The sequence below is a fragment of the Eleginops maclovinus genome, chromosome 3 (assembly GCF_036324505.1).
Source record: "Eleginops maclovinus isolate JMC-PN-2008 ecotype Puerto Natales chromosome 3, JC_Emac_rtc_rv5, whole genome shotgun sequence".
Lineage (NCBI taxonomy): Eukaryota > Metazoa > Chordata > Actinopteri > Perciformes > Eleginopidae > Eleginops > Eleginops maclovinus.
The window spans coordinates 19,738,853-19,755,675 of record NC_086351.1 but is presented as its reverse complement, the minus strand read 5'-3'; the positions used below and the strand labels follow the sequence as shown (position 1 = coordinate 19,755,675).

The window sequence follows — 16,823 nt, the reverse complement described above, 5'->3', positions numbered from 1 at the left end:
AATGCTTAATTTACATGTTAAAATAGCTACATTTGGCTGGGGGGGGGATGCCCCCAGAACCCCCTACAACAGTTTAGTTTGTCACCTTTTTCAGCCCTTCTGAGTTTGCAGGTATGATGATAGGAAAGGATTGACAAAATGTAACCCATTCCTTGTTCCCCTTTTTCTACACAGGACCATTCAAATATTTTCACATAAATGTGAGGGGGTTGAGAGTCCCAATATCTACCAATTTAAATGTTGCATAACACACAAACTCAGAATAAACATTTCAGTATGTTCCAACAGATTTATGATTGGGTTTGACTTCATCTGAGTTGATCAATAATATCTATGAATCATTTTTAGACTGGTATTCTGAGGGTTTAAAACTGTCAAATAAAACAATATATATATTTAAAATAATGTTCTGAAATAATTGGCTATACTTTCTCAAATGAATGTACACACCAACATTTCACTTTCTTATAAACATGTGTAAACATGCATTTTTATGGAAAATAGAAGGTGAAATTACCTTATTTGAACTCTACATTTCATTGATAAGAGTGGGTGCCTCTTATTCAAGACACTTAAATTATACTAAATTTAAAATACACAAGTATTTTTCTTTGGTTTGGCATTGAGAGAAAACGATAGCAATATTTACAGTACATAATAATTAGGAAATATTGGTGTGTGGTTATACATTTTGACCACCTGTAAGTACTGTGTTGCATAACATGGTTAAATGAGGAGTTTTATGTTTGAAGCTATAAACGGATTCTTTATACAGTATGATTTGTAGAAAGGTGGGGGTCCTACATGACTTTAAAACCACCACTAGATGTCGCTGTTTGATTAGAAAATCTTCAAGGGTAACTGCACATTTTAGCTCCAGTCGAGCTTCAAGATTCTAGTGGTAGTATAAGTACACTCTTTAGGATCTTCAGGAAGTTTTTTGAAGAATCCACATGTGTTGGATGAAGTCACATTTGTTAAATAACTCCTAAGAAAATATTTGGGTTGCATAAAAAGTGGATTTGGACGTTGTTTACATTATCCACATCTTTATCCAGTGATGTAAAACTGAAAATAAACAGAAATTACTAGACCATCATTACGTTTATATTGAATAATTGCTCAACCTCATTTAAGATGGAAGAGTTATGCATGTCTCTAGCGAGTTAACCCAGGTCAACAGAGTCATGCCTGCATCATAACCTCCTCACACTAAATCAGAGACACATTGTCTTATCCATATAGGTGCATCAATATCTGTGTGTGTGTGTGTGTGTGTGTGTGTGTGTGTGTGTGTGTGTGTGTGTGTGTGTGTGTGTGTGTGTGTGTTTCCTCTTCTCCACAGGGAGAAATAGGAATGAGGAACTCATGGCCAGTCAGAGTCTGATTCAGATCCCAGTGGTTCCTCAGAGAACATCTGGGGTCATCATCATGTCCTGATGTCTCACACTTCACATATTTTCCTTATATCTTACTATGGCTTCTATGACTTATGGTGTGCTAAGTTTGAATGAAGCAGACTTGTTTGGAATAATCTTTTAGCTCTAATGGAATTAGAATCATTCAAGATTTGGTAAATCATTTTTGTTTTTTTCTCTCCTAAATTTCCTTTAAGTATTGTGAAACGATGCACTGAGATGAAGACACTTGCATATTCTGCCTAATACGAATGTGGGTGGCAGGATGTCACAACACGTAACGTGATGTGAGAAAGTGGGATTCCTTATTTTGCCTCTCTTTTCCTCTCTTTCAGTCCAACCATTTCGATATCTGCCTTTCCCCAAGCTTCTTGTCTTCCTCGATTCACGCATATGGCAGACTTTGTGACCGTAATTTCAATTTAAAACACATGAGGGGAAATCCTAGCCTGCACTGCTTTTTAATGGGCCGTCATGGGATTGGAGTATGCAGAGAATGATTGAATTTTGTGAGAAGGCCAGGAACGATCAAGTCTCGCCTTCTGTTATGCAATCGACCATTCCCCTCTCACAACGCGACGTCTGGTAATACCTTGTAGGGGGGGGGGTTGAGGGCTTAGCGTCTAGACCGTATGACAGAAAAATATCTTTTTATCTAAATGACTCAAGACCATATAAAAGATATCATATATAAAAAAGAGCCAAATGAGATGCGATCCACCACAACAAAGGCAGATATGGTGAATTGAAGCTGCTTTTAATGGTTGTAAATGAGTCTTTTTACACTGAAATGCATGACATCCTATATTTCCTCACAGACGGAAACATATGGATCCCATACAAAGCCGGCCATAATGTTTTATTTATATGATTGTGTCATGTCTGTTTTCTCCCTTGACTGTCTCCATCTGCTCAGCGCACTTTGACAATGTCAAGATAAAAGACTTCAAGGCACTGAAATTCCCAGTTTGTGCAAACTTTTTCACACCCACTGTGTTGGATTACAGCGCCGGGATGTTTCGTTTCGATGAAGCAACTGAGACTACCTTTCCCGTTAAGTCCATTATATTCAAATGGGCCGGGACTTTTTTTTTTTTTTCGTCTTCACAACAAGACATAAAGTAATCAAAAGTTAAAAGCAAACACTCAAGAGGCACTTAGCAAAAAAGAAAAGCTTTTATGATAAAACATTCATATACAATGCAGGAGACAGGTAATCTTTGAGGATGATAGGGTTGTCTTGTGGTCAGTTTCAGTATAGTATGGCTTGGGGAGCCTTGTAGATGAATGCTCCTAATAACATCCCCGCCCACCCATCATCCAGCAGAGCACCCAGGCAGGAGAACTAATACCTGAGTGTATTCCTCTGGTGGTGTGAAGTAGGCCTTAAAGAGCTGTTGGAGGCTGCAGTAAAGTAGGGTTCATTACCTTGACAGACTGATGACAGCCAACACTGTCTGAGATGCACACATATACATACTAAAAGGAAAAGTAGAATGTACAATTGCAATCTGTGCACCTTGTGCTATGCATACACAGTAGGATATTAAAGCGACAACACCTTAGCTACAGCCTAGTAACAGTACAAGAGGAAATACATCAATGTTTTTGTTGGCGTCTTTCATTATTTCAATGTCTTAGGCTGAAGGAATCAATCTCGGGTTGGTGCAGTACTGTCAAACAATCATATCTGTGGTTTTCGGAGACATAGTCCTTGGCGCAGTGACTTCCTGCGACTCGTCTTAGAGATAATAGTTAATTATAATGTGTTTGTGTGTAAGCTATATCATTTTTTTATTTTTTAGCGTGCCCTTCATAACAGAGGTTCCTTTTCAATACCTTAGCAACAAAAACGCAAAAGTCATTACTTAGGTTCTTGTCATCAGTGAGACCGGCAACAACAGGAGACTCAAGGAAAATAGTTGCCCAGCGAATAAATAGTTTGGCACGCACCCCCCCCCCCCCCCCCCCCCCCCACATAAAACCAGTACTTCTCATTCTTAGCCTCAAGTTTTTGGAAACATTAAACAAACAAGATATCATGTGTTTAATTAGTGGGCTTTTGTGGTGTTGGCAGATTATGTTACCTTTGGACAGAGCCAGGCTAGCTTTCCCCACTTTTTCCAGTGTTTGTGCTAAACTAAGCTAACTGGCTAGCTGTATCCTCATATTTACCTCACAGAAATAAGAGTGGTATCGATCTTTTGAACTAACTCTTGGCAAGAAAGCAAATGAGCTCATTTCCCAAAATGCGGCTTGAATTATTTGAGTTGAAAAGCCTTCCCAACAAAAAAGGCTCTAGCTTCAGTGACATACTATGATAAATCAATATTTATAGAAGACATGGAATTTCTGGTTTTATCATGATCACAACTTCTCCTTCTGTTAGGTCAAATCATAACCAATCCACTAAAAAGAGTGAAATAACTAAAGCAAGACTTTAAATCCTTTATGTCGGGAAGTCGGTTCCCATTGGTTGCATGCGAGGTCAGCTTTAGGTCATACTTGGCATCCATTAGTGGCCTTATTTAGAGTCTTATTCTTTTAAGAGGAGTGATTGGCTCGCAAAGACAAAGAATCATTACCTTTGCCCGCCCCCTCCCTGCCAGCAGTCAATAATGAAGGATCATTAAAATGAATAGATGGACATTCCCCTTTTCTCCGGATCCTTATTGCAAAATCAGTGTCAGGGGAAATGAAGATTGAGCTTGGAGAAGGCGTCTAAAAGCCTCACAGTGATTGTCGTGAACTCATCTCCAGTGCCAGGCTCCTTTATCTACTGTAAGAGTCTGCACCTGCCTGAACTCTTGACTAGCAAGGGCTTTTACTGTAGCCCATTAAGAGCATCCCTAATGTGCGCCACAATGTACTTCAACGTAAACATTCTCTGTATGTACAGAAACATTTACAGCGAACAATAGAAGAATGATTGCTTGTGAAGGCTTGGAGTGTTTTTCAATGAAAAAATAAAGCTCTCTCTCTGAACTAGACAAGGAATATTGAATGCATCAGGTTTGATGTGGAGAATAGAGAAGTCACGTATCGTGATCCCATAAACAGACTCTTAGAGATAATTCTCACTTTTGCACATTTAAGCTTAAGTCCGAACATCTGTCCCACCGCTAAATTTGTATAAATCCTTGCACAACATTTCACGCATCACAAAAGAGAGGGCGAATGAAGCTTGAATGATTGCAGATGGAGAATAAAAGACGGCACAATATTTTCCAGGCCCCATCTGGTTGCTTTTCGGAGCGTCCCCTTAAAGTGTCTTTTAAAAAGGTGATTTGTCTGTGGGTTTGCACCGATGTGACCATGGGTCATCTGCTGGTGCTGTCACATGTGAAAAGGTCCCATGAAATGGGTCTATGTACACCTGTGGAGCCCCACAAACCCCGCCCTAAACAGATTAAAAAAAAAGCATGTGTAAACATGTGCTCGAGTCCTCACACATATGGTTCTCGTCTTCCTTCTTTATCATGCTGAAGGTAATTGATAACGGTCTGTTTATAGTCATCTGACACATGTCTCTGGAGAGCAAAAAAACTCAAGGGACCAAAAAAGATCAAATGTAGAACTGGCTCATGGGACAAAACTATCAAAGACTCCTTAGTATGGCCAAGCAATTATCTCTTAAAGCATCTCTTAAAGCCACCCCCATGGTTCTCTCAACATGCCCTTCATAACAGAGGTATATTGAGAATTTACTGCTTGCAGATGGCCGGCGAGAGACGAGGGCAGGAGCTCCTGCACTGTGCCTATGCACTCACTTTATAAAAGCTGAAATCAAGGGCTCACTGGGAATACAATGGAGGAGGAAGCAGGGCCATAAAGACGCTATAAATCCGTACAATGAATCTTCTAAGTCGTGCCCTCTGCCAGGTGCTGTGAGCATGCTCACCCTGGACAGGAAGTGGCACGCGCTGGAATCTTTATGATGAGGGAATTCTTTTTGCATTCTCTGTGCTGTTGTCCTCACTGCGGGGGACGCTGTAGTTATTGATTATCAATGGCAGGGTCTATCAGTTATTTTTTCAATCATTGGCATCGTCACCTGACTTCAGTCACAGCTGCTTTGTGACATTATTACTATTAGTTGGGTTTTCAGTCCACATGGAAGACCATTTCAGTAGCTAAAGCCAAAGCTGCCTGATCTTAGCAATTGGCACATGAATAACAAGCCAATTTCGTTATCACAACGCATATTTGCTTTGTGCAAATGTTTTCACACCACAGCAATATTATATGCTTAAAGCAAGTGCCCCAGAAGTCGGGTGACAAAGATTTCACGGCAAGAACTTTTGCATGGGCACCAAAAGTCAGCTGCTGATTAATTTAGGTTGACATTTTAGGTTGAAAACTTACTTAAAGTAATAACATAGTTATTTTAATCCAAACCATGATGCTTTCCTGAATCTTTCCAAGCAGTTTCGTTTGGATTTAAAATCCAAGACAACTTAATTCACTTAGTTACGTTTTGGCTTAGGTTAAGGGTTAGCAACAAAGCAGATTTACAGTAAAGTTTTTAGAAACAAAACCAAATAAAATTCATACAACCACCTCTAAAAAATAATAGCGTTATCCAGAGTCGGCGTCAGAGCAGATCTACAGGAGGGGCATTGGTTCAGCAGTGGGGGGGCACTGCCGTTTGATAAATATTTAAAAACAAAATATGTTTTTCTTTATTAATAATAATAATAATTTCATTAGCGAATTTCGTTTTTTGTTGTTGCTAATTTCTATATCATGTCACTCAGGGAAGCTACACCGGGCACATAACTGAAGCGTTCCGTTCGCGAGACTTAAAAAACAACAACAACAGATTACCCACCTCTGACATGTCAGAAATAGTTTTAAATGCACCTCCAGAAAACCATTTAGTAGGCGGTAGGCTGGTTATATACATATATACATTTAGACAACCTCATCATCATAAACAGGGCCCTGTACAACATAGCTATATTAGGTCTAGGTAAAATGACCGGACGTTATCGGCTGACATCACGACATATGGCCTAGGCACGCATTCGGGCAGCAAGTAGCCTAACAGACAAGCCACACACCAGGCAGAAATGTCATAAGCCCATGTATTTTACAGGCAGCCGAGTATAAAACACAAATGCAGATAGACCCAGTAAACGTTAATCAACAATTCACCTGCTTAGGCCTTATCATGAAAGCCAGGGCTGGCTTCAACAAGTGAAATTAACAAACAACAACGTACGGTCAGAAGAGCTGCAGGCGACGAGTGTTGCTGCTGAACTTTCGAAGTACTGTGTCCTTCCATTCGCTTGTGCATTTGCGAGTCAAGTCTTTTTCGAATGCAAGCTGTACCAACCGGGCCTTTCTCTCGTGTAACATTGAGCGTCTGTGTTCCGAAAAAACATTTCTCAGAGTGGAGAATGAATTCTCACACATTGCTGTAGATGCACCAAATGTTAATGCATGTTTAAAAGCAGTCAGCACACTGGGCATGGCAATCAGATGGTTGTGGTACTTTGAGATGATGTGCTGTATGGTCCAGTCTCCCTCCATTGCTTGCTTTTGTGACATTAAAAACTCTTTAGCAACTTCGAACTTTAAGCGTCAATTAAAACTGATTGTGACAGGTCGAGAATATGCTTCACAGCTTTCACATCAAGGAAATTATCACCTTCAGGATTTAGTGCTGCAAGTGCACTTGCCAGTTGTGAGTTGCGCTCGCTGAATCTACGCTCCAGTTCCCCAACCACCAAATCAATCGTGTTGTAGTACAATCTCCGAAGTTCAGTTTCTCAGTCATCATCACCTCTGGCTCTGTATCCTCCTGTAGGCCCCATAACGATCTAACCATCCATCCGTGTGTTCTCTGTGCGTCTCCCTTTGGGCCCAGGTCTCAGTGACTCGCTGGTGGCTGTGGCAGTATCCAGCACCTGCTTAAACTCCTCATCACAACGCAGTTTTTTAACACATGCTATTGCACTCGCCACAACACTTAAACCCCTCAACAAGTCAGTGTCCTCTCTCTGTAGAAGCTTGTTCGGTGGATCCAATAGAGAAAGGACCCTGTGGGTTAAGTTGACAAGGAACATGAAACTTGGCTCAGACACCTCGCGTAGTAGGCCAGTAGCTTCCATTCTCGTCTCTGCGCCATAGTTCAGCACTGTGTCAGCATCGGTCAGAATCGATTTGATGTCATTGAAAGACTTACAAATGACTGAGACAGTGGCAAGATGCCCTGTCCATCTCTTTAAGCTGAACACCTTTGTAATGCATAGCAACCGTTAGCTTCCTACAGAATTTGTAGAGGGAGTTGCAAACCTCAAAAAACTCTGAAAGTGCAGACTCTGCAGACATGACATCGACCACAACCAAATGCAACTGATGTTTGAGGCAGTGCACATACGGAATCTCACGTCCAAGTCTCTCCTGTAGAATTTTCTGAACACCACCACGTTTCCCCGACATAAGCGAAGCTCCATCATACACCTGACTCAGAATTTTTGAGGTATCCAGGCCAACCTTGTTCAGCTCTGTGAGAACGGTATCAGTTAATGTCTGTGCGTCACCTTTCTGACAAGTAGCGATGCACAGTAGACGCTCTGTAACTTCGTATGAATCATTCACAAACCGAAGCACAATGGAAATATTTTCACATCCTGTGGGGTCACGCGTTCCATCAACTTTCAAAGTATAGTATTAGTCACCAACTTCTTCCACTATAGCCTCTGTCACGACACTACTGAGTGTTCTTATTAGTTCATTTTGCATATCATGACAGGTGTAAGTGGCATTGCGAGGGATTGTCTTCACGACATTAGCCAATTCAGGATCCTTGTGGATGGTATAATTAAGCATGGAAAGGAAAAGTCCAGACCCCCCCTCCGACATGTCATCAAAAGCATCAACCTTCCCCCGTAGCGGCAACTGGTTTCCAACCAAGAACCCAACTATATCGATTAGTGACGGCACATAATACCGGTTTTTCTTCAGTTGGCTTGCATTGACAAGGGTTGATACCTCATTCTCTGTATTGCGACGCATCTCTCTCTCTCTTTCCACATTGCATAACAAGACATGAGGTCCTTCGAAGTTTCATGTTTATGAAATCCACGGTCTTTGGCCATAGCGTGTTTCCAGTTACGATAGCCCACATTAGCGAAGGCATCCAATGTTCCAGATTTTCTAGTGCAGCTGAACATCCGACAGCAAAAACAAAATGCTGCGTCTGCCTTGACACTATACTCCAACCACTCTCTGTTGTGAAACCATTTCTCAACAAATGATCGCCCCTTACCATTGTAGTCAGTTACAGGATACTGTTTTAACACAATTTGGACAGGCCCGTCAGTCCCCAGATCATCAACCACTGTCCGCTGGCTAGGCGAGCTTGTAGATCGTTGCGCTGCGCTGGTTAAGACCGTTGGCAGTTGTCCGAAGCTAGCGTTAGCCGAAGGGCCAGGACCAGGTCGACTCTCAGAGACCGTGGCTGTACTGGTGGTGGTGGTGGCTGGATTGTCAGAGTCTACTGCTGGAAGAGGCTGGTGAAGAGGAGGAGGTGGAGGTCCTAAGCCATTTTCGTAAATCCATTGTCGATAATTAGGCCAACTGCATTATGATATAGACGGACAAACTTTTCAATTTCAAACCAACAACTTGAAATGTATTCTGCGCGCTGCAGCTCACTGTTATGTTTAGAATGCGAAATCAAATGTATCAAGTTTATTCAGCGACCAATGAGCGTTGACCAAGCCTAGGAGCCTGCTATGCATGCACAACCAAAATTATGCGTTCTCACCGTTAATTTAATTTAATTTCATTTAAGTTACACTTTGCACATTTAATATTCAAAGAATAACTAAAAGGGATATTTTTTTTGCCGAGGTAAGTCCTGTGGTAGGGGGGGCATCAATGACCGCTATGGGGGGGCACGGCCCTCGAATGCCCCCCCATAGCGCCGGCACTGGTGTTATCTTTCATACTTTTGGTATACTCAAAGAATCTATACCAAGTTAGTTCATCAGTGAGCTTTAGAGGTGCTGGAAGGCAGTTTTGTTACTTTAGGAAAAAAACAAGCTATTTCCTCTGGTGCTTGTTCTTTTCTGGTCAAAGCATCATATCGAACATACAGCTATGAGGGTGGTATTGATCTTCTGGCCTAACCCTAGGAGCTATTGCAAATACCAATGAAAGAAACGCAGCTCAGTGTGCTTTACAGAAACTCTAAAATGCTGGTTTATATTTTGTAAAGTTTAAACTGATGCATCTTGTCAGCATTCATTGTTAAATCTAGCAGTTCAGTGTTTGAATCTGAATAAAGTATAATGCAATGATGCAAAAAACTTGAATTCAACAAAGTATATTCACAAGAAAATGTCATTACTGTTTGCAGGTTCAGTTTCTTTTTGGTCATCAGATGCAGACCTTTCAACAGTTTAGGTCAATAGATTTTGAAGCTCCATTTGTTTTCAGATCATGGATATTCCACTGATTTAGTTAGCCTCCCTTCCTCACTGTTGCTTCGTGGAAACTATGGCCCGGAGTCATCTCTCAACTCTGTCAAAGGGTATGCCGGCGTCAGAAGAAGACTTAAGGTAAGGAGGACAGGGAGCCAGGAAAAAGGGGCGTGACTGCATCTGTAAATAGTGGCGCTATTTTGGGCTTACCAGGGCAGTACAGGGGAGCGCCGCCTAGGCCTGCCTTCTGTCACTATGGGGATGGGCGCTTCATAACTTTGCTGGATGGAAAAAGTCTGGAGGACTGGCAGGTGGTACACAGGAGCGTGGTACAGCTCCCATGGCGAGGTGCTGTTTCACTCATAACTACCCACCACTAACAATACTCACCGGAAAACACACAGGCCCCTGCTTGTACTTGGCATATCAGCAGTGGTTGCTTTTTATCCTGCTAAGTGTAGGGTTGTTTTTATTCCAAACATAAGTGGAAGACCAAATACCAACCATCTGTCTTTTGATAGATTAGGTGCCATCTTGTTGGCAATGGCGTAGGAAAAATGTAAACCTACCAGTATTTTGTGGCAATTTAAATTGTAATAAATCAAAGTAAATATTCATTCAAATAACAGTGTGGTGAACTAGTGGTTAAAAAGAAGAAGTATTTTCCCCTCCTCTTGTCAATGTCCAACTGTCTCCATTTCAGGTTTTATGAGGGATATAGGTGCAGGTTGGAACAGTCAGAGGTTTAATAAGGTCAAACCATATAACACACACATATCACACAGACAAGTCAAAGTGAAGGCCTTAAATCTATAGCATAGCCATATGGGCCATACATGTAATAGTCAAAGAATGCTTTTAGAGACAATTACACTGAAGCTATACCAAATGCAATACTATTACTTTCTTTAAGGATTTTATTTCATAAAATAAATGGATTCAAATTTCAAAAATTAATTTCAATCTGCAAACATTTTTACCCTTCAATGGGCATTCAATATTTTGAAAATGTATTGACTTCTATTTTCTTCATTACACATATATACTCATCTTACGGCTAGCAACTCCCTCCTGGCTGGTCTACTTGCAAACGCCATCCGACGTCTACAGCTAATTCAGAATGCTGCAACCCGACTGGTCTTCAACCTTCCCAAGTTCTCCCACACTACACCTCTTCTCCGCTCCCTCCACTGGCTGCCAGTGGCTGCCAGAACCCTCTTCAAGGCACCGGTACTGGCCTACCGAGCTGTGAAGGGATCAACCCCTTCCTACATCCAGGCCTTGGTTAAACCATACAGTCCATCACGTGTCAGCCAATTGATTTACTACTCCATCTCTGCGATCGGGACCCAGGTACCCCTCTAAAACCCTTGGTTTGCTATCCTGGCTCCTAAATGGTGGAATGAGCTCTCCATGACACCAGGACAGCAGAAACTATGCATATCTTCCATCACAAACTGAACACGCATCTGTTTTGTTTTTATATTACATTTTTGCAAAAATAAAAAGCACTTTTAAGAGTTAGCTTAGGCCTTGTTACAAATTCACCAGCACTAACGATTACATGACTTGCTTGAAGTGAATATATCTGCACTTTTCTTGTTGTTCGGAGTTTGATTCTTTATATTTTTTGCACTTATTATAAGTCGCTTTGGATAAAGCATCAGCCAAATGAAATGTAATGTTATATATTATACATTAATACACCCACTATTCCTTCTTTACACTACTATTACACCAATATTACACCCAAAAGACTCAGTTATTACACCCATGTTACACCCTTATTATACCCATGTTACACTGTTATAAAACCCATATACACCATAATTACACTGTTATTACTCTAATTTTACACTATAATTAAACCCATATTATACCCATGTTACACTGTTAATTACACCTATATTACACTGTTATTTTCGACCAATATTAAACCAATGTAACACCAATATTACCCCCATATATCATTGTAATTACATTGTTATTGCACCCATTTTACACATGGACACAGTGTGTTGAATAAATGTACCCCAGGGATAGAGAAACCATTGAAGGGTTAATATATATCATTTATCGTTAAAACTAAATATAACATCAACAACAACTGACAACTTAGTTTATGTATGGTCACCATTATGCCATTTATTAATTCATTGTTTAGTACATATTAAATGCACTTTAAACACATTTCATTTTTCATAAATATTTCATATTAAAGAGAAATATGTTTCACCTTGTGCCTGGACAGAAAAAGCATTATAGAGTTGCAATGATCTTGTAGCCAAGAAAAAGAGTAAGGCACAAAAAACAAACATTATTTATACAATTTAGTCATGCTATTATACTATATGTCCAAAATGTATTAGGAAGCTATATTATACGCTACTGTCAACTAAATGATCCCAGACTTTAGGTACAATGTGCATGCTCCGTAACACAGAACACATTAAAAAGACTGCAGCTGAGTGTAAAAAGAGTTGACGAAGGTACGTTTGTGAAGCGACAGTGGAAACTATATTTGGTCTGGAAGCCAGTTTCTATGGTAAAGTGCATAATGTTTTTTTGTACATGGGAACCACTCAAAGCTTTGACAGAAAAAAAGAAAACTTGGACAATAATTTCCCCAAAGTTAAAATCCTTTGGTTTACTCACATCAATTATTGCCAGCTGTAAGTAACAGTCCTGCCATATTCTCAGTGGAATCACCCAAAATGATGAGTAAAACTGAGCCTGCTGAAGACTTATATTATTCTGCCTATTTACATGCAAAACCTGCAGTGCAAGATGTTAAAATATATTGTCCAGGAGTATTCTCATTGAAATTCAGCAGGTAAGCATACCATTGTTCAACTACCTTATAGCTAGGGGAGGATAAAACTCTAAAACCTGCCTTCATAAGCCCCTGCAACCAGGAACTGTTGTCATAGGATATGTACTATATATTTCTCTGATTGTCTGTGCATCATTATGTCATATGGGAGGACTGGAAGACTGGGGCAGGATGAAGAAAACAAACACAAATAGGCACTAAGGTGAAAAGCATAATGCAGGGTAATAGAGATGGTACAAAATATACGGAAACAAATGGAACAAAAAAGAAAAAGCTTAACAGCATGATATAAGCATAAGGCATACGTTTTTCAAATACATGTTTATACAAAAGAATATCATACAATAACATTCAGTATAAATGAACAATGAGATAATAAATGAGGAAGTGAGAAAAAATACTAATCTATTCACATACTCCCTACATTTTTTCCAGCCTTTTTTTATTCTGTTTCCCTGTAAACAAATGATTGAAATGATATAAAACGGTCATATAAAAACGTCCAATTGGGTCACAATGAACCATTTGCATTTGTGTGACTGTTGCGAACATTTGCTGTCAATATCACTACTGTAAGGCACCAATTCGGTTGTAGCGGATTGACTGCACAAACAAATGAGCCAAAGTGATGTAGCATGACACTTATTAGTCCCATTAGCGTTGTCCATGCATTAACATACAGATCACACTTGAATTAAGGATTGTCATTTTGTCAACGATAGAAGTAATTCAGTCTCATTGAACAGTTTGGTCCACTAAATAACATTTGCTGTGTATTAAGGCAAGTGTAGTCGTATACTTTGCCCCTGATATCACTTCCCTTTTTTGTAAATATAACATTTATTTGTTTATTCAAATGGATGTCAATGTGAATCTGCAGCGAGTCTTTGAGTTAGGAGGAGCTGATGGCGATGATGGTCAGTTGGGAGATCCTGGTCATAACTTTATTCTTCATCATCTGGATCTCTAGGCTTTTTGGTGCTCTTTTTGTTAAACTGCTGTTTTTTGTGTTTGTGCTGCTTCAGATGAGTTCTTGGGATCTATGCATGAGTGTGCACGGAAATGCTGGAGAGGTCGTTCCTGATGATCTCGTTAACTGTGGAGAGAGAAGAGACATTGGGAATCATTATTAACAAGTCACAATAAATGGCAATGGAGTCTATTAAAACACTATTACATGTAATAAAGAGATGTGGCCTGGAAGGTACAGAGACTTGTGATAGAAGCTTGTCAGTTTATATTCCCTGCCAAGGCCGTATTTCCAACCAGAATGTGGGACTCGGAACTCCAGAGGTTGCGGTTGAATATTCAAAAAATGACGTCCTATGTCTGTTCCCAACCATTTTCCCTTGACTTCGATGGAAAACATCATGAGGTCATGGAAAGATGTGAAGGAGAATTCCTAAGAACTTCAGAAAGGACAACCGTGGATCTAAGAATTCCCATTGCACAGTTTTCTTTACTAAATACATATTATTAACAAGTTAAGACATAGGAAAACTGGGTGAAGGTGGCATTGAATTGATGAAAGATGGTATATGTTGCACATTGGGAGGTTAGGGTTAGGGATGTGGTGGTAAAGTTCCGCGATGACCCCAGAGGTGGAAGGAGTACTTATATATGTTCAGTATCAGCATTTAATTACACCTAAAGTACCAAATCTATAAGTACCCATTATGCAGTTGACCCATTTCAGAATCATACATATTAAATGATTGTATAAGACAATGAAGTTGTTTTCACTTCAATGTTGCATCTGTTAAAGGTGGGGTTTATATAAATTACATTATATACTGCTTACATTAAACCCTAACCTTAGTAATGCTTGGGAAACAACAGTGAGTCTTGTTATGTTAGTTTTAGAATTTAGCCTTTACAACATATGGGCATTTTTCTTACTTAACGAAGAAAACATTGACTGAACTACAGCCTGCAAAATAATGGCAAATGATAAATTACCAAACTTTGTTTAATGTGATTGAAGTTGAAAAATAGTGGAGGTCAGTAGCTGCAATCCAAACATATCACTGCCATTACTAGCCTTTAAAGCTGGTATCGGCCCTGTGCACATATCTCTGTTTTGAAGTCATCGTCCTGTCTTTCCTGCACTAGTTCCTGTGCCCGCGCCTTTCCCACAGTCGGGCAGACACATCAGTCCCCTGTCTTTATCTGCTCTGTGTTCTTTGGCAAAACAGAGGGAAGTGACTGTGAAGATGGCGAGGACCCTGAGTCCTGAAGCTCAACGCAAACAAGAAGCTCCCCAGTCACAGAGCTTACTGTGATAAATTGTGCTGATGTACACAGAGAGAATGAGAGAGAAAGTCTGGTTGAACCACCATCCCCAATGTAACGAAACGAGACAGGAAGTCCACCCACTCTGAGGCCCAGAGTGGGTCTGCTGTGTTATCACAAGATACTGTGTGATGATCGAGACGAAAACATCACTGAGAAAAAACAACAGCCCAACTCTTTAATGAGAATCGACAATATGTTATTAACAGGAATGAAGAAGAAATACAAGTTTTATAAAATACAAACTGTTCTGAGGGAAATGGAAAGTAGAAAAAACTACTACAAAATACACATTTAACCTTATTGTTGAATCCCACTTGATTAAATATTGGAGGTGTGTGTTCAATTACTTTTCATTAATAGCATAGGTAATACCTCCTAAACACTATCACCAAGGGTTTATATAGTCTTGATTGGCAAAATGACATTTCTTTAGCACACAGATTTAATAATGAGTACACTTATTAGTAATTGGTATGATTACTTTAAAATATATGTTATGAATCATAACATATATTTTAAATTTGAAGATCATAAAAAAAACATGTATATCATAACTTATGATATACATGTTTTTTTTATGATCTTCAAATTTAAAATATATGTTTTTCTTATCTTCATAAGCGACTTAACCGCCATTTCTGAAATTAGAAGAGAGCAAAAATAGATGAATCACGTAAATCCATTGGTACTAACCAAAAAGAACAAAGAGAGAGACCTTTTTCCTGTCTATATCACTTGCTGCATGGAGTGTTACACATTTTAGAAGTAGGCAACACACCTATAACAGCATGGCCTCACACACACACACACACACACACACACACACACACACACACACACACACACTGGTTGGGACTCCCCTCCCTAAACAGGAGGAACTCCCATTGGAAAAATCCCACCTGTGCCAACACTGCGGGCTGTTTTCAAGTCTATTCCACTCCAGGATAAACAAGCATTTACACGTTGAGGTTATTTTTAGCTTTGCCATCGAAGGACATAAAGGAAGTGTAAGCACATATAACAATTTATTGATCGAACTTGAATGTCGCTGCTCATTTCTGTTTGTGAGAAAACGGTGGCAGGTAATTTCAATGAAGGGAAAACCCAACAGTTTGGCAGCAAAAAGCCACAAATGTACCTTTTTGTTTTTCTCTAGGGGAAAGCAGTGGCTTCCTTTCTTCTTTTCAGTCACTTTCAAAAACATTGTGACGTATCCATCGCCCACATATCAACTGTGGTGTTATTTTACTGCTTGAATCTAATATTTTCCATTGGCGATGTTCCATTCTGAGGAAAGAGCGATAAAGAGAAAGGTAGAACTATGGCCACAGTTATTCTTTTATGTATTCTGTCAGCAATGTGTGAATCTCAGAAACAGGATGCGGCCAACTGTTATACCACAACACAACACCAAGCTGCTATTTATAGCTGTTTAATGGGGTAGCTTGTGGCACTATTTACCGTTTAACTTCTTGGAAATGAAGACATTTGAAAAGAACATTTCATGAAATCCGACTGACAGAGAAACAGGTAATGAATACGTAAATAAATGTGCATATGCAATATTTCAACCAGTCAGACTTTTGGCTTTAGTTCAGAAAAACAAATCAACACTGAAAAAAGATCTTGTGTCACAGTTCTCTAGCCAATTTTTCTGCCTTTTCTTTATAAATCAACTCTCTCCCATAAATCTGCCTCACCTGACTAGATAACCACAACAGTGCAGAATTATGGGAAGATATGCTCGGGAACATTTTGTCCAGAGTGGAATTTTGCTCCAATAATTCAACTCATTGCATAATATAAACGGGCAAGGGTATATTACAATATCTCCTCTTGTAA

General features: G+C 39.8%; 1 protein-coding gene across 2 annotated transcripts in view; it reads right to left on the bottom strand.

Moving 5' to 3' along the window:
- Positions 1-11,972: 11,972 nt before the first annotated feature.
- The window catches only part of LOC134861319 (nuclear factor of activated T-cells, cytoplasmic 1-like), a 59,240-nt gene continuing 54,389 nt past the window's right edge, over positions 11,973-16,823 (bottom strand). For both annotated transcript variants that reach the window (XM_063878424.1, XM_063878425.1), the window contains exon 10: positions 11,973-13,782. In XM_063878424.1, coding sequence (XP_063734494.1) covers positions 13,727-13,782 — 56 coding nt within the window. In that variant the 3' untranslated portion in view covers positions 11,973-13,726. The remainder of the gene's footprint in view (positions 13,783-16,823) is intronic.